This window comes from Apteryx mantelli, chromosome 25, assembly GCF_036417845.1.
Source record: "Apteryx mantelli isolate bAptMan1 chromosome 25, bAptMan1.hap1, whole genome shotgun sequence".
Classification (NCBI taxonomy): domain Eukaryota; kingdom Metazoa; phylum Chordata; class Aves; order Apterygiformes; family Apterygidae; genus Apteryx; species Apteryx mantelli.
Window position 1 is genome coordinate 10,393,418 of NC_090002.1, and position 19,044 is coordinate 10,412,461.

The 19,044-nt window shown below is 45.8% G+C and overlaps 1 protein-coding gene across 1 annotated transcript; it reads left to right on the forward strand.

Annotated features, from left to right (window-relative positions):
- The first annotated feature begins 12,130 nt into the window (after positions 1–12,130).
- On the forward strand, positions 12,131–12,424 carry G0S2 (G0/G1 switch 2). The gene has a single exon (XM_067310444.1). It carries the CDS (start codon positions 12,131–12,133, stop codon positions 12,422–12,424), a length of 294 nt encoding a protein of 97 aa, XP_067166545.1.
- The last annotated feature ends 6,620 nt before the right edge of the window (positions 12,425–19,044 follow it).

Below are 19,044 nucleotides of genomic sequence, written 5' to 3' on the forward strand. Positions count from 1 at the left end.
GATTAAGCTTGTCATGAGCTGCAGATACTATTTCTGCATGCTAGGACCCTGGTTGTTTATCACTTAGTCTAGACACAGAACCGCTCCCAAGCTCTGACAAATTCACCAATAACAATAACTGTATGCAGTAAAGGGCTAAACATCTAACGTAGGCTTTGCAAAAAATCACAGCAAACCTCTCTACCTTCATTACTTGGTAGAGTAGAGCAACGGTCCCAGAAAAGACAAAGGAGACAAGAGGTGTGATAGGATTTGGCTTTTGCAAGGCTTCTGATGACACTGGACAGGGCATTCTTGCAAGCCTGATAAGGACACACGGCCTGAGCTAAATGTCCACTGGTGGATGTCTGCTCCGTCTGGTTTAAAGCCATACGCAAAAGGGAGGCTGATGCTGGTCTAGTCAGTGCTCATGCCTTTAGAAACCACATTTAGGAGGCTGGGAGGATCAGCTGCCCTTCAACGTGATGGAGCTGTCCCCTAGTCTGCAGTGCAAGCTTCAGCTAAATTGCTTGGCTCATCCTTCCACAGGTTTCCTCCTCTACACTTTCCTTCCCACATAAATCAGGCCCATTTGTAGCAGAATAGAGGCATAACTTTGTGACAGCTCTTGAAAAGACTGCAAACGCTATGCATCCTTTCTATTAGACCCAGCAATTCTGAGCATTTATATGCTCCGAAATGGCGACATTCCACCACAACTTACTGTAAAGAATAAGACATTGCAATCTGGCTGCACAAACAAGGTAAGGCCTGGAAAATGATACCTTGACCACAAGCTGTACAAATGAGTTACCTGAAATACCTTATTCCACCCTTTCTTCCTCTGGGCTTCCCCCACTGACTTGCCAAAACAAGGTAAACAATCACCTGGTATTTCAGGCTCTGCAAGTTCAAACAGGAACAAAAGCAGGGAACAGGCTCATTTGCAGAATATCATCTGCAAATTAATAAAAGTACAGAACAAAAGCAGTTGCTGTACCTCAGCTGGGTGTTCAGGGACAGCATGGCTTAGTGCAATGTTCCCAACCATAGTACATGTGCCATCTAATGACATTCAAGCTCTTTCAAAAGGATACACAGAGGATGCCAAACACCATCTTCTGTGTGAAGGTGCAACCAGGAGCTACACCCAGCTGCTGCCTCCGAGGGATAGAGCCTGAGCAAGCCACATTTAAAAACCCTGATCAGGCAGCCAGGGATTTAGCCCACTTACAAGGATCCTCAGATACGCATAGACAGAGCACCTTTGACTATATTCATTCACTCTGTGGAAATGCCTGTGTTTCTCTCCATTCAGTTTAAAAGGAGCCCAGGATGAGTATATTCCCATCTTAGACCTGTACATTAGGTGGGGTGAATCCAGCTCCAGGCTGTAGACTGCCCGCTTTGCAATGTACAGATAACGGTGTTGTTCTGGTGAATACCAAGCAGTACAAATGCATTACAGATTGAGATACATCAGTGCAGCAGAGCTGGCTAAACACAGAACAGAATGGTAAAAGTGCACTTAAAAAAAAAAAAAAAAAAAGGATTCCTTTGTGATCGTAGGCAGGGACACTCTCAGGACTTCAGATGCTTTTGCAATGTAGCCCACAGCTGCACCAATCTGTCCTGAGCTTTGTCAGAGTCCACAGACTCAGAGGGCTGGGCCCAGACGTTTCCTGGATAGTAGATAAACCTTGTTCCTGCAGGAAGTTGTATTGCTGAGTCAGTGGATAACACACCGCTCTCTGAGCCACTGCCCTACTCTGTAGCGGTGTATTTGTGTGATCAGCTAAGCAGCTTCTATATTCTGTTCCAGAGGTGTCTTCCCATTTCATGTGATTCTGTACGCCGTGACAAAAGGCTGGCATTAGAAAAATCCTAGTGTCCCAGCTGTGGTCTGGCAGCAACCAAGAAAGATGCTGCTGGGTTGGTTTTAAATTTCAGGTGAGAAGAGGTCACAGTATTCAGAATAGAAATGCATCACAGGCAGTTGTTTAAAAACTAATCTTCCCATAAAAATGCATGAGGGTATACAGAACAGTCCTGCCAGCTTGTGGCACATACTTCAATCAGTGTCACAAGTTCAAATTCTGTAATGGCTAATAAATCCCAACCCTCCAATTTTAGAATTAGGGTGCTTAATTTGACATAAAGTCCAGAGCTCAGTTCCACGTGTATTCAGATTCCCCATGCTCCTTCTACGCTCAGACTTTGGGGACAAACAGGGACAAGCAGGGGGGGCTGGAGGGAGGCACTACAAGTTAATTATCCTCTAGTAACTCCACTGGTGCTGCACTCGGAATGAACTCAGTAATGAATGCTTGAAGGCAGTGGCAGCCAAAGTTTATAAGGATGTGACTACTGCATGAATAGCTTTGTCTTACTTCCTCTCACTGATCTGACCTTTACTTGCTGTTAAGATTAAAAGGAACACGAGGTCTTTATTCCTTTGAGAGCTCTTTCAAGGATGCTTTCTAAGTTCAGTAGATACAGTTGCTGAGGTGTGAGACTAGTTAGTTAGCACTGAACAGTCTTGAATTATTGCGTTCAATTACTTTTTAATTTATTTCCTCTCCAGAGTTCAGAGGAACACAAATGTAACTGGGAATCAGGGGCAGAGCACTGCATGCAAGAACACTTAATCTCTTGAAACTTAAAACCTCTGTTATGGGAAAAAGGATGGTGATTGAGCATAATTTTATAGCTTGAGCATATCAAAATTAAACAAGAACAATACTTCATGCTGCTGTTCTCTTTTTCAGCAAAGGATTAGAAATGCCTCAAACACAAGCCCTCAAAGCGCACTTGCTCTACAGGCAGCTGCTATCACAAACAGAAAAACAAGACAGAGGGGTGATTTGCTTAGTGACACAAAGCAGGATCTTGGCACAGGTGAGGACAGACTCAGGAGTCCAGAATCTTAGTCCCCTCTGCTCCAACTCTCCCCTTCCCAGAGCTGGGATTAAAAACCCAGATATTCTCTATCATTAAGCCAGGTACGGCCAACGGGCATCTTGCAAGCCACATGCAAATTTCTGTGGCAAAAACATGGAAGGAGGTAGAAGACACGGAGCTGGAAGTGCTGAAGCTGCACTAGAAGAAGGAAGCTTGGGAAGGCTTTTTCAGGTGTGAGATATGCAATCCCACGTTGTAGTTTTTTGACAACTGTCTCTACTGATTTCAGTAATAAAATGCCATTTCCTCCACAGAATCTTTTCTTATTTTAATCAAAAACTGAACAGCAAACTATCTCTTCACTACAGCAAACGCAGATGAAAATAAAACTGCCTGTATCTTAGCTAAAACGTTGTCTCTGCTAATTGTCATGTTTTCTTTTAAAAGTGTTTCAGGAATTTCTAATGAAATTCCAATCCATCTTCCCCAAACAGTATTCCTTGTTTGAAAGCAAATAAAACTTTGAACTGAAAAAGAGTTGACCTAGTTTAGGTTTAAATTCAAGTTACCCTGGGAACTGGTTCTAAAGGTCAATGCCTCACTGATTCAGCTTAAGTGGGCTGCTGCCTATGCTTGCATTCCCTCTGCGGCATGGGTCAGGGGCTGGAAGATAAACCAGAAGAGGCCTCCTTGCTTACTGCCTTGGTCAGAAAAGCTCAGAAACCATCTGCCCTCCCAGACAGCAATAGCTCAGCAAGGGTCACATATTGGCTGCAACTGGTGCCATGCAAAAGCACAGTATGTGCCATCAGGGAGCTGACCCATGCACATCAGCTATCCCAAAGGCTATAAACAGACTATTTTGCTGAATGTAAAATGCAGGATTAGCTCTCCTTTAGGACATTTAGATTAAAGCTAAAGGAAAGGCTGCTGACAATATTTGCCTTTAAGTCATTATTTTCTTTGTTTGTTTTTAAGAATGTGATTTCTTCTCAGTCTTTCAAAAACCACAGCTCCCTTGGCCTGCAAGCATGGGGCAGCCACTTCCCACATGCAGTGGAATTTCATGTGCTCAAACTCAACGCAGGACACCAGAGCAAGGAGTGCACCATAAAACCCCGCGCAGAGCTGGACCGTCTGCGACTGCTAATCTCCCCGCCGTGCAGCAGCCCTCCGGGCACCACTTACACGGGCAGCAGAGCTGGCAGGATCAGAGGCTCTGGGAAGCCTGCCTGCTTTCCACTGGAAGATTTGATCCCAGTGGAAGGCATTGCAGGGATGCATCTTTATTTTTGTCACGTCCCTGCTCTCTAAAGGGGAAAATATTCCATTAAGGAGGCTTCCAGCTGCAATCTGGACAATTTGGGAAATAGAACTTTCAGGATGGATGGATGGAAAAGGGACGGGGGCACTTCTCCCAGTGCTCCCAACCAATGCAGCTGGAGCAGCAACCTGCTTTGAGGGAGAACCTCATCTCAGCCTTTCCACCTGCAAAGAGCAATTGCAGAAGGTTTAAAATAATGGGGTGTTTTAAGAACTCACTTTCACACACATATCTTCTCTGACAATGTGAACGACCGAAATGGAAGTCACATTATTTTTGCTTCTGATTGCCAATTGGTGCCCTTCCCCACCTGATGGAACTGAAATAAGGGGTTCGTGGTGTACAGCTTTTGATCCCACCTGGGTAAAATGCAAGTGCTTTTCCCCATCCTCACTCTGCGTGTCACCATCCCCCTTCCCCACCCCACACGGCAGTTTACAACTTCAGATATGGCCTCATCAGTCTGGAGCTGATGAGCACAGCCGTACGGCTCAGACCGCTCTCAGCTTTTCTTGCTTTTTCCAGACATTGCTAACTGTTATGCAACTTCCACTCCACACCAAGAGCCGCCAAACCATTCACCTCTGAACTCGTGTATTACAAAGTCCAAAGCGCCTGATCCTTGCCCGCGAACGGGACATGTGGAAGATGAAGCAAATCTTTCCACTTTGTCAATACAAGTATCAAGACATACGAAGACAATACTATACAACCCTTGGGAAATTTCACTAACAGGCAGAAGTGGTTGTTCCTATATTTTGTCTCAAGCTTCCCCACTACTTTGTAAAATGCAGCATCAGAGAACCATGGCACAGTTCAGCTGTGAAGGGATCTCTGGAGGTCATCCAGCCCAATCTCTTGCTCAGAACAGGGCCACTTTCAAAATTAGGTCTTGCACAAGAGCATTGTATTAATTATATTTGAACATCTTCTTTCAAGGTAAATCATATTAAATGAAATAAAACATTTGAATACAGAACAGGGGGGAAAGAAATGGAGAGTCAACATGCCCCATTTTTGTTTGCCTGAGAAAATCTGGCCTGCCTTCTGGTGAGATCTCCACTAAAACACTTGCTATTGTGCATGATGGACCTTCGAGAAGTGCTCACAAGCTAACCGATGGTGACACATCCCTCCCCATTTATCTTCCCTCTTGCCTCGCTGATAAAGTCCAACCGATTCAATAAAAACCGGGAGGTTATATTTAGACACGAGAAATTTTGCCTGGCCTGCAGCAGGGTAGCTGTCGTGGCTAGGAGAGCATCCAGATATAAAGCTGCACTGACACTGATACAATATTAGATGCCCTTCTGTAGCTAAATACTGAAATTACTGCCACTGTTACTTCGTACAGCCTCCTCTTCAGAAGTCAGCTTTTGTTCCTAGGGATGCCACAGGCTTCCTCTGGATCCAACCAGAGCACAAACACAAATCACCTGGGTTATTTCATGCCACCACTGCTAATTCCTGTCAATCTTGCATTCTGTTTCCATTTTATGCAGGCTTTTCTGTGCCTACGCCAGAAAGTCAGGTATGCTTTAAATACAATACTTAAGTTGAGCAGAAACTGACGAGCTAATATGAGATATTGGTGGCAACTCCCTTAAATCTCCTACTGCAAGACATCAGCCATCACTGTCACCACATACAGCGTCACAGTTGTATTTCTACAGACCGAAAAGGTGCTGTTCCACTCAGCCATAGAGGTCTTATCAACAAACCAAAAATTACACAAGGCCACTTTCCTCCCCACTGGTCTGTGCTCAGGAACATGCTCTTAAAGAATTCAGTGTTTGCCTGTCCCATTGCAGCAAGAGAGAGGAGAGGAGAAACAGCACTCATATGGTTGCAAACAGGTCTGAAGTACAGAACAGTGAATAAATGACTTATTTTGTGCTCTGCTGAAATCCTCTGAAATTGCAATGATGAAATTGGACAAAATGCAACATTCGCATTTTGAAAAGTCACATTTTCTGTTTGCTCTGAAGTTTTCTTTTAGAAAATAAAGAGGAAAAAAATTGCTTTCCTATTTTTCCAGCAGCTTTTACCCAAAACTCTTCTGAACTCCCATCAAATGTTAACAGTATCTAAAAATGCAGTTCTATCCAAGTTATTTTACATCAGACGCCAACATTTTAATGACCACATTTCATATACAAAACCCAAGTTCATTTATATGCTCTTGTCAGTACACAGAACCCAGAAACTTTAGTCTCCTGTTCCCAGACGACTTCACAGCGGACGCCTGGTGACATGGGATGGAGGCGGCTGCTGCTCCGCTCCCCGTTTCCATGGCGATCGCTCCAGCACTGGGCAGGGCCCCTCCAGCAGCAGCTGAACCAAACAGTTCCTGACCTTCATGGCAGGTGACTCCTTTTATTTCTAAAATTCATATACAAATTCATCACTGTCCTACCTAGCCACATGGTCCGATTGCCAGATAACACACTAACGCACCAGAGTCCTGGAAAATAGATAATGCTCAATGTTACTGGTCTGCCACGACGAGGGCACTGCGATGCTGGATACAAACAGAGCAAGGCACTGCTCCTGCCGCTGGACAGCTAACCGTCTTGGACATGGAAAGCCATGAAAAACTGAGGTGGTTATTTTGGACTTTTGTTACATCACTTAACTCCTTGCCGTGGACCAGTGGTTGGAGCAAAGTAGACAAAAAGAAGAAAAAAGGCTAGAAAGCACTGCCAGATAGCAGAAGAGAAGGAAATTAAAATTATATCTTCTGATTTATTTTTAATTGGAATGGGCATTAATATGGCTTGCTGTGGTTTCAGGGTTGTTTTCCTTTTCATACAAGTATTTTAGCCTGGAGAAGAGAAGACTGAGGGGGGGGGATCTTATTAATGTATACAGATATCTGAAGGGAGGGTGTCAAGAGGATGGGACCAGACTCTTTTCAGTGGTGCCCAGTGACAGGACACGAGGCAACAGGCACAAACTGAAACACAGACGCTTCCATCTGAACATGAGGAAAAACTTCTTCACTGTTAGGGTGACAGAGCACTGGAACAGGTTGCCCAGAGAGGTTGTGGAGTCTCCTTCTCTGGAGGTATTCAAAACCTGCCTGGACGCGATCCTGTGCAATGTGCTCTAGGTGACCCTGCTTGAGCAGGGGGGTTGGACTAGATGATCTCCAGAGGTCCCTTCCAACCTCAACCACTCTGTGATTTTACTTCAGCGTTTGGGAGACGAGGCGTACAGCAGGCTGATGCTCATGCAAGCCCAGTCCCAAAGGCTACAGGAGGCTTCCCAGTGAGGGGCCCTGGCTGGGCAGGCTGGCGCTCACGCTGTGGTTGCTGCTCTCCCAGCCTCTCCTGGCCGTGGGCGCAGCTGGGCACTCGTGTTCAGAGGTGCCAGCACACATGCCCGGTGTGAGCAGGCCATGTCAGAGGCAGCCCCCAGAAGTGCCTCTGAAACTCGACACATGCCACCTGCTCAGCGATGGGAGGGTGCAGCCCTCAGTGTATTCCTCGTTTCTCCCAGCCGCAGGTCCCCTTTGCTCAGGCAAAGACCTCCCCGGTTCAGCAGCTCACAGACTCCTTCGGGCTTAAGGCCAAAGGAGATGACACTTCTGCATCCCCTTTACGGAGCTAAAAATGAACGCTGACCGTTTCTCATTCAGCACGTGACTTTTCTCAGCTCACTCGCGCTCTCCCACCACCACCTGCATGAACCCCGCAGGTTTTCCCACGGAGCAGCACACCTTCCCCGAGCCATCGCCCCGCAGGAGCGGGCTGTGATTTCCTGTGCACAGCATTCAGCTCAGCCTTTGGCTCTCTCCCATGCTCGCTGTCCTCCAACGCCTCTCCTGCCCCATCCACATGCAGGAACTGCGGTGCTTTAACTGGGGGCGTCCGTTCCCTGCGAGCATTAGCAAAGTTATCCTCGCTCGCGGCACAGCTCTGCCTTTGTTGTACCTCCCTGCACACACCCTGCTACGGTCATTTCAAAGCAGCTTTTACTTCAGCTCCCAGCTCCAGCATTGCGCACATGAGCGCAGCCGCACCAGGCACGGACCGAGCTCAGTGCAAAATTTGCCGGCAGAGCTGGGCTGACAAGCATCATCTCCCCGAGCCACTGTCAGTGGTCACACGTCTCAGCCGTCCCACTGGCTGCCAATATTTAGGTTAAACCTGAGGTGCTTACACTGCTTTGCAAATTCAGGCAGAGCTCTTCTTTCAGATGATGTTAAACTCGTGCAATTTTCCCAGCTATAAAGCCTGGTTTAATCAAAGTTGCAATTAAACTGACAACCTCATTTTGCAGACTCCCTTAAATAAGATTAGGAGCACCTAAAATTAGTCAATTTAATGTTAATCATTAATCCTTTTATCCACTCTTAATCCAACTTAAATGTCCACACAATGAGCTTGCACAGACTTTGTTACTTCAGTTTAAAACAAAATTGAATTAAAAACTATTTAATTAAATCAACACAATTTCTGAGTGATGCCATAGGAGGCATTTGCCACAGACGATTATCAGGTCTGTCTGGTTAACCCTCAATATTATTTTGAGCCCTATGTTCTCCTTGAAGCTCCAGCTCTCAGTGTTTTGTGATTACATGGACATCTCCATCCGTACCTAAAAAATGAGGTACAATTTGTAGCCCTCAGCTGGAGAAAGACGCTTTCACATAAAGGGTTCAGGAGGCAAAAGAAATACAGCTTCAAAATTTTTTAGGCAAAGTGTCATGAGATTCAAACACTTCACACTGACCTTTGTTTCTGGGATTACCTAGTGCTCAGACACGGTGCCGTGCTGTGTTTGTGCAGGGCCTAACAGCTTATGCCATCCCCACTATCCTCCTCCTCCGAGGAGAGAGCCTGCGTTACCCAGTGACGAGCCAGCAGCCTCGGCACGCCAGCCGGCAGCTATCCCTGGTTAGAGTTACAGCGACCTTGAACTTTGGCTAATTGCTGTCTCCTCCAGCTATCTTTTCTGCAATGATCATTTTTCAAAGCACTGCAGAGGGCAAAAAAAGTAACTTGAATATAAGAATTGGCGGCAACCTTTGCTGCCAAGTTGGCAGAAAAGATAAGGATTTTTTATTTTTAAAAAAGACAGACACTGAAGTGGGATAGACAAGTCTTTAGCAACTTCTACGGCCAGTCTTGCAATACAGTTTCCTAAGTGCATTCAAAACTTGCAAAAAAAAAAAAGAGGTTTTCATTGGCAGCGTTTTCTTAAGCACTCTCCCCTCGCTGTTCACAACGTGCTGCCACCCCCGCAGTGGGGAAGGGAGGAGCAGGCTGCAGCCGGGAAGCTCCAGCCTCCTTCTACGTGCGGGATGTGAGGAGCCCGCTGTGACTCACCCACTCTCACATGCCCAGTGAAGAGCCCAACAAGGAATAAAAAACAAATTTAAACAACACATTCATAGGCGAGGCAGACCTTTTGTTTGCCACAACAACACTGCCAATTTTCACATGGTTACCAAGTCTTGAAGCATTTAGGGTGTTTCCTCAAGGCCTTTAACTCCTGGAGCCCAGGTACGCGGAGAGGAAAAAGGGAGTTTAACAGCAAGTTTCTCACCTTCAGGATATGAACAAAAGCTTAGGATTGTGATCCCAGCACAAGCAAGACTTTAGGCTGGTTTTAATCGTGAGCCAGTTCAATGATTTTAGGGCATAATTCTGGCCATATCACTTCTTAGACCAGCTTTTCAGAAGGGAAGATGTTTAAATCCTACAAGAAAAGAAAAGTATGACTTGGATAATACAAGTTTCAAGAATTCCTCAATTTTTCAAAGCTCTGTTCTTGCTTCTTCTCCCACACTCAGAAACGAAACCAAGCCTCACCCTTCAGTTACGCTAAACCCAATGCAAGGCCTGCACGGACGGACATCCCGACTGCGTCACCAGCGACCCATTACGCTGCAGGAACGGGAAGTGGAGACATCACAGAAATTACTCCTTTCACAGAGCGGTTTTTCCTGGGCAGGAACTACAGAGAGCCAGCACTGGCTGGCCTTTTCCCCTCTGCTTTGGGGACAAGTCCTCCCATCGGCTCCCATTTGCCAGAGTAGCTGCCGGCTCACCCCTCGGCCCGAGCCCCGCACAGCTTGCAAAAAGATGGCACCCCTCAAGGAGACTCAGCCCTCAAGATCCACCAGCCTCGCTCACAGCACCTTTCGTGAAGGCCCTCTCTGAGCTTAACCACTTTCCACATTTATCAACTGCTCCTTGAAAGCACTGCTACTGCCCCAGTTCACACAAAAGGTTGTCATTCCTATATGGAATCCCATTATCCCTGCCATATGGATGACAAGTCTGCCCAGACTCCATAATCTGTGCTGTGAAATCAGAAGCTGTAAATCCCAGCAAATTCTCACGACTTTAGCAACTGCGTTAAGGTCAGCAACTGCCCGAAATGTATACAGCTCTTCCAGACAAAGCAGTATATGTACGCTGATATAGTTAATAGCCTGGCGTTAGTGGAAGCAGATGATGTAATCTGCTGTGTTACTGATGAAATATTCTTTGGAAGCAAGCCAGGGAAGAAGTGTTGCAGAGCTATGCTCTTTTTTTCCCCCAAAAGGAAATACATGGTTCTTTAGTTTACACAAATCACAAGGGGATTACACTTACAACAAGGTGTCACAGGGTTTCAGCATCAACTATAGGAAAAATGAAAATAGAGTCTTAGCAGGTACTCTACAGCTTTCACTAATTTAGGAATTTCCAGTTAATCTCTTATCTCCGACAAACTGAGTTGCTATCATGTACTGCATGTAATTTAGCTAATGTTCCCTTTGCTATGAGCCATCTACAGAAACCCTTAACAAAAGTCTTCGCATCATGCATTGAGTAAGATCTTTGCTATGCTTCACTGATGCCTTTTTTACTACTTCTTTCTTTTCTGCAAGAAAGGACAGAAAGACCAAAACATCTCTTTTGCTGAATCCATCAAATTACACAAGCATAAAGTCAAGTCCTAGATCCAAATACCACGATGTTTCACAAGCTGAGATACAGATTCCTGTCTTCTCCCTCTCTCACAACTAAAGTTCCGAAGTAGCTCAATAAAGTTCCCACTAACGTATTAAAACACCTCTATTTCTTACAGAAGCAGCAGCAGCTGCACTGCAACTCCACCAAAAGAGCCTTGGGGTTGATTTTAGGGGAGGAAGGGTTAACAGTTTTTTTTTTGGGGGGGGGGGGGACTGCATTATTTATTGCACTGTCATAATCCCAATTTTATTTTTATTTTTTGGCTAGCGGAGTGATGATGAGCGAGCCAAAGGCGCTGGGGGGGGCGGCCCGTGCTCGCGGCGTGCTCGGGGCATGCCCGGCCCCCGCCCGCCCGCCGCAGGCACCGCCCGCCCCGCCGGCGATATAAGGCGGCGGCTGCCGCCCCTGGGCAGCAGCTGCCGAGCCGAGCCGAGCCGAGCCGAGCCGAGCCGAGCCGAGCCGAGCCGAGCCGAGCCGAGCCGAGCCGAGCCGAGCCGCGCCGCGCCGCGCCGCCCCGCAGCGCTCACCGCCCCCGCCCGCAGCAGCCGCCCGGCGCTGGGTAAGGGGGTGCAAGCGGCGGGTGGGATGCGCTGGGATGCAGCGGGGGGGATGCAGTGGGATGCAATGGAGGCCCCAGCAGACCGACCCCCCGTCTGCTACCGTCCCCACGCTCCGCAGCCCCGGTCCCCTGGGCGGAGGGAGCACCGCAGTAGCCTGCGCCCCTCTCCTCCATGCCAGATAGCTGAGGCAAATGCATTTTGCTAGAGCAAGCTTTCGGCAAAAACTAAATTCCCCACTTAAAGCAGGGCTGGGGGTGTGGCGCAAATAGCCTGGGCTGAGTGCAGCTCTCTGAATGCTATGAGAAAAAGCAGCTGGATTATAACCGATGTACCTCTCCCTCTCTCTTGTTTTGTAGGATCAACATCTTCCAAATCCGCTGCAAAAAATGGAAACCATGCATGAGCTGATCCCCTTTGCCAAAGAAATGCTCAGCCAGAAGCCCAATAGGAAAATGGTCAAGCTGTATATGCTGGGCAGCGTGCTGGCTTTCCTTGGTGTGGTTATTGGTCTGGTGGAGACAGTGTGCAGTCCTTTTACCTCTGAAGAGAGGTTAGAGGAGGAGGAGGAGAAGAAAGCTGCCTCAACACAAGAGCAAATGAAACAGAAACGGGAGAATTTGATCTTGGAAAACAGCAAGAAACCAGCGATGATGCAAAGGAGCCTGGTGACCAGACAGCATGCCTCCTAAAAGACCTACATCTGGAGAGGTATCTGCTGATCAACCAAGTAAAGAGACTCTGCTGTCCTGGTGTATCTGGAGGTGGTGGTTCCAGAAAGAAGAGCAAAGGATTGGCCAAATGAGGAGACTGCAAGTTTGAGACTTGAAAGAAGTGAATGGTTATATTTGCTGCTGTGCAGCAGTAGGAAAAAATACCTTTTGTTGGTATAAAAATGTGCAAGATGCACAGCATGCTTTCTTATTTTTATTACAGATGCATTTTAAAACATTTTGCAAAATCAATAAATATTTTATATGGTACCAGCACTCACTAGCTGAATTCATTTCAAACTCTTCTCCTCTTACAGATTTGCAGATAGGATTCACTCGCAACTCTCTGCAGAAACCTTTGGCTCCTCTCAGCGAGTAGCTGGTTTGACCTAGTGAAACAGTTGAGGGCTGTAACTCAGCCTCCGGGGACAGAACAACACTTAGTGGGGCTATTCTGGCACTGGCGGTTTTAGAGTTAACTTCAGAAGCTGCTCCCATCTGAAACCAAAATGGGCCAAATTGGGGGGGGGGAGCAGCATATCTCGCACTGGTGACTGACATATATGTACCCTAATTTGGAGGTGGGGGGCTGCACCTGCAGTCAGATACGTGTCCCCTCTGTGCCAGCAGGTACCCAGAGCTATTTACAAAGGTGCCTTGACCTCCAGACCTCTTCCAAGAGGCTACGGCTGCTGCACAGCTAGGAAAAAAGAAAAAAAAAAATTACCATTACTGGAATCCTTCACAAAACAGCCACAGACAGTGAAGAATATCATTAGGTCCCAGTGTCCTGGGAATCTCTTAGGTGGAAAGTACAGACAGATGAAATGGCCCAGTAAGCCAGGAGCGGGGCAAAAACAGCCCAGAAGATCCAGTCCTGAGGTGCATCCCATAACAGTGCCCAGCTTGTTACCAGACTTTCCCAATGTTAAAATGATTCATGGGCTTAGTCCTGAACACAACAGATTCTTACTATATTATTTAAGTTGGTTAAACAAGCCCTCTGGGTGACTGTAGCTGAAAGGTCCTGACCACACTACAAAACAGAGGGAAGAGAAACAGTCTCCACCACTTGCTGCTGAAGGAAAAATATCCCTCTTTATCCCTCCCCAAAGGCAGGGCCAGCAGGCCGGAGGCTGGGGGCACACTACGTATCTCACACTGTAAGTGAGACGTACCAGCAATATGCCCATATATAGCTAAAAGCAAAACAAGTGTTACACACAGCAGGAGATGATGGAAAATGAAAAAGCACTGCCTGGTATCAACGAGTGTCAAATACATCGCTCCTTCTAGAGCTGCATAAATTTAAGACCAGAATCTCAGAATCTAAGAAACCATCTGAAGTGCGCCCTTACATTTCAAAATACATAACCACGTAATTCATTGTGTTGACAATTATTTTTGTCAAAAAATAGCAGCACATTGTGGAGGAGGAATCCTACTGAGTCTGCACAAAAACTCTTGAAGTTTTGAATTAAGTGTAAAATACCCTTTCTTTACAGGAAAAAGAACAGAGTCCAATTAAAGACGGCTTTTGAGAAATACTTCATTTAGGCTGCAACCAAGCATTTTGATCTCTTTTGCAAGGCTGGAACAATTCAACACCTCATTGATATCAGTGGAAGTTTCATTGGCAAACATAGAAGGAACATTCAGGCCTGAAGAAAACAATCAGCTGAACAGTTCCCTGCAATTCCAACTTTAACTATTTTACATGTTTGTAGCATGGCCTCAGGTACAGGGAAGGCTAATCTGTTATTCCTCATGGTACTCTTCTTGCACAGATAAACCAGGGACTTAGATATCTATGATTATAAGAAGACATGAAAACACTGCCCAGGTTTCAGTTCTCTCACATTACCATAATTCAGACGCATCACTACTGTGGCAAGCAGAGCTAAACAGATGATAAATGGATTTAACTCAGATGAAAATCACATCTTTGTCCAAGGCAGCTGCAAACTCTGTCAGTCGTACCTTAGTTCCCAATATTAGCCCTTCTTTACAAGTTACAGGTCTCTTAATCTGCCTTATGAGAAAGGGAAAACTTAAAAAAATGAAGAGGTACAGCTGTTCTTGACTGTCACAGCTGGGAAATCCAGCAGTGCAGATTCAGGAGCTCCAGGTGAGTCCATTGGGGATGGCCTCATCCCCTTCTAAGCGTGGGCCTCATTTTTATCTTTACACCGTGTAAAGATGTTTCTCCCATCGTACTGGTGCCCTGCTGTCTGCACCTCCTTTCAACAGTTATCCGGTCACAGGGTTTATAAGCTTAAAGCAAAGAGGTTTGTAGAACAATCAAAAGAGCTCCTAAGAACAGCTAACTGGATTAGACAACTAAATAACCGTAACTGTGCCGGCAGTTCTGGAGTCGACTTGGTAAAATCATTCCTCCCAGGACACGCTCTTCTGCCTCCTGATGTACTGTAAGCTCAAAGGTCAACCTGAGAGCTCAAGCTGACACGTTACCATATCCACAACAGTTTGCATTTGATTTTAGATAAGAGTAGCTTTCTGCAGAGTGGCAAATTAGACAGGTGTTAATGCCCGATTTTACCAAAATGACCACATAAAGTCTTATTTAAATCATACAATGACAAACTCAATGTGTATTCATTTAACATCACGTTAACTACAATGAATGACAGGACTCAGCCAATGTGGTAGATTAAAAGGCTTTAGCAAACCTCCTTCTCCTTAAACCATGGCAAGAATTTCCAAACTGGCCTGCCTATCCCAGTCCTATCTTCGGAGCCCTCCTCACACCTGCATTTCAACATTGACACCAGACAGAATTGCAGACAGTCCTGGCCAGTGCAAATTACACAAACGCATCCACATGCAATTAGTAGACTGTGTCTGCACACAGAGGCAACGGAGCATGGCAAATCCATTCCAAAAGTCGACGTGTGAATTGCAAAGAGAAATTTTGAGTATTGGGATATACCAGCGAACAATCAGGTGGAATAAATAGGTAGATGTACAATCAGTACTAGCAAGGACTTCTCAGGCAAACTAAAGCATGGAAACATATAGAACATTTAAGACTGGGTTAGGTCAAAGTATTAAAGCCACACATAGCCCAAGGTGTGAGTTACATCACTGGATGTTATGAGAGTTTGATTTCTATTATTCTGTTTCTTTCATGACTTCTCTGAATTCAGTTTACTCTAACCTGTAAAACTGAAAATTCCCTAGTGCATTACATCCTCAGGAAAATGGCATCTGGCATGAGACCTCATGCATATTTGCCTCTATCCATCCTTCAGCACCTCTTCAAAGATCTTATTTCCGCCTGGGGCCTGTGTCCAGGCCTTCATAAGAAGACAGAGCTGAACACTACCTAAAATGCAAAAGCCCTTCCTTACACGCTGATACACTTCAAGGGCACGAGCTGAATGTCTTTAGAAAGTCCTGGCTCTCTATTTGCAGTTTGGAATCTGCATGTTTCAAAAGCTGCCAAGCTAAATTTAGGGGTCCAGATAAGCATATCAACCTCTTCCTCCTCTCTTCCCCCATCCAACACCAAGGGCATTGGGAACATGGCCAGTGGCCAAGACTCAAAGCAACCACAGTTACAGTACCAACAATAAAATACCAAGGAAGCAATTGCTGATTTGGTTACTCAGGTAAAAATAACGGTAATGTTTAGAAGTGGCTTAAACATCGCCGCAATTTTGCTAAACTGGCAGCAAATGGAAATACTGAGTCAAACCAAACTCACTACTACTACTGGGAGTTTGGAGTGTATTTTTCAGGAGTGCAGCTGCAACAGCGATGGCATTTGCAGGATGCAGGTATTTCCTGCATACTGCTTTCAGAAGCCAGGATGAAGCTGCATGCATCAGTATGTAAAAAAGACACAAGTTGGTCATAGCTTAATAGCTCGTGTTGATATGCACATCTGCCCAACATGAGTATCCCTGAGGATAGCCTTTATAATGGTGATATCCCTATCTTTAAAGAAAGGAATTATACCTGTACTCATGGTAAAGGACTTTAGGAGAGTTGGGTATGAGAAATTGTGTTTCTTGTCTACATCATAAAGGAAAGAATAGGAGAAAAAGAGAAAAATCCTCTGCATTTAGCAAAGAAATTTGATAATGGGATGGAAAAGAAACTAAACAGCTCAAAAGAGGAAAATAAAATGGTATTTTAATTTCTGCCAAGTGCTATTGAATCCCCAAGTTTGACTTGCATGCAGAAACCTGCCTCAAACCCAACGCTGTCTGTGCAACGTACTCTTTCCATGCTATGCCTTGTTGCAATGTTTGGGAGGGACTCTCCAGCAGCTCCTATTTGCTGCTCTGCCAATTTATTGTCGGAACGAATTTCTTTCTTGTCTTCACTCCTTTCAAGTGAGCTATGGATTGCACTAAATGAACAACCTCATCTGTGCAGAGCAGTTAGTACAGCACCCAACCATCACACCTTCGAGAAATAGGGTTTAAAGTAGACAAGTGTTACAGAAGTGACCTGCAGCCGGGGGGGGGAGGGGGGGGTTCATCCAGCATAGTTTAGAGGAAGCTGTCTTAGAGTAACAGCTTCTTCTTGCTGCCAGTGCACAGACTACAGGCATTGCTCGCTTACTTAAGCGTTAGAGCAGTTAGTTGCTGCTGCCCGGCTGTGCTCCCCCATGCGTCTGTTCAGTTCATTATTGTGGGTAACACAACAACGCAGCTCCGACCAGACCCACTTTCGTTGTGGCTGGCCCTGCTGCGATCCACCCCATCTCAGCCGGCAGGCCATGCCTTCAGACTGCCATCCTCCTGCCCTCCTCTCCCCACCCTGAAGAAGAGGTCAAAAACAAGCTCTTAAGTTGCATAATGCAAAATAAAACCAAAAAAAGCTGCGAGTGGGAGTAAAGAGAAGCAAAGCCCTGGAAGGGTGACAGGCAACAGTGAAAATCCACAGCAGGCAGTGAAATGTGGTCCCCTGGCCAGCTCCTCCAGTGCCACCACAGCTCCCACTGGGAGTCATCAGCAGAATCCCTCCTTTGCTTCATCTGAACACGGACACACTAAAATGGCACATTCATGAAGTGTCATTTATAAAAAGTTTAAATGATATCCAAAATGGACACACAATATGTTGCTTCACATAGAGTTCAATATTTCAGCGACTTAAATGTTTTTTTCCTTTGTTTTCCAAAGGCTCAGGCAAAAATAAACAATCCTGAATAAACAGGCCGTACCAGCAATGCTCAGTCCCTGCCGCGAGTGTGGTGTTTTGCTCGATACCCACCCGCATGCCTCAGGTCCTATATTTCACAGAGGTGACTGGAGTGCAAAGTATGCTGTTGCTCGGACCATGTTACCTTCGCGACACACTTGCAGACAGCACAGAAAGGTGGAGAGTTATTGCTTTATTACAATATCCTAATGCTAATAATAACCAGCAGTATCTTACAAGAGCCTGTCTTCCTACCCGTACCACAAATGAGATCACAGCTGGAGTAGGGTTAATTATTTCAGTTTTTCAGTCCAAAGAATGAAATGGCCACTCCATGATCATGATACAAGTTTAAAGCAAAGAGACTGTGAAATGGCAGGGTTCCTGAAACAGTGTTATCTGACCAAATGTGTGTTAACCGCTTCTTATCAAAGGGGGAAAGTTGAGACTGAAGCAGAAAGGGGAAGGGCAGGGGAGCTGTAAAGCAGAAGCAATGCCAGAGACAGCCACACTGCCCTACCAAGTATTTTATTAAATTAAACCATCTTTATTTTAAAGCTACAATTAGGAAGAAACATTCCTTTAAATAATTCTTTCTGGCTCATTATGGTGGAGGGGTCTGTGCACGCAGGGCTGCACTGCACAGCGACCCTGCTTTATTATGGAAGAGTTACTCCAAAGCTGCCTTCCTCAGTCAGTTATAGGACTGAGATGTATGGGGGAGGCAAAGTATTTTTAGCTAGTTGGTTTCGCTGGGAGAAGGAGGATACACTTAACATTTCTTAAGGAGATCTGTGATGCCTGGGTAATTTTAGGAAATACAGTCAGTCTGTGAGACAGACAACCACCGCTTCACGCCTATGCAGATTAAACCATGTTGCAGCTACTGCTCCCTGCGCTGCAGATGAGGCTCTTGGCCTTGTAAATACAGTTTTTCCCCATGTTGAGAAAGCACAGGATCTAGCAAGATAATTTCATAGCAAATTAATTTCCACGAGAGTCCCACAATCTATGAAGATCCCAGCACTAGACCTACGCTGATAAGTAATTTACACCTATTATATAAGATCTAAGGCATCTAATTTGCTGCTGCCTAAACATGGTGAGATAGTGGATGTTACCTGATTTTTCTTGGACTATATTCACCTAAAAGAAGAATAGGAGCAAGGACCTTTCTCTGCAGAAATAGCCCAGAACATTCAGTGTTTCCCCGCAAACCTCCTCCCTGCCACGTAGCCCCTTGGAGCTGGAGCAGTTGCACTCCTTCGGGGCAGTTCAGCTCAGCCCTCTCAATCCCTGCCCTATTATCACCATCTGTTCACATAAGTAGATGGGGGGGGGGGGCACGAACACCATGTCAGGAAAGCATGTTCTGAACTATTTGGGGTAGCACGCACATCTGGGACTTCACCCCGGTGCCTCCT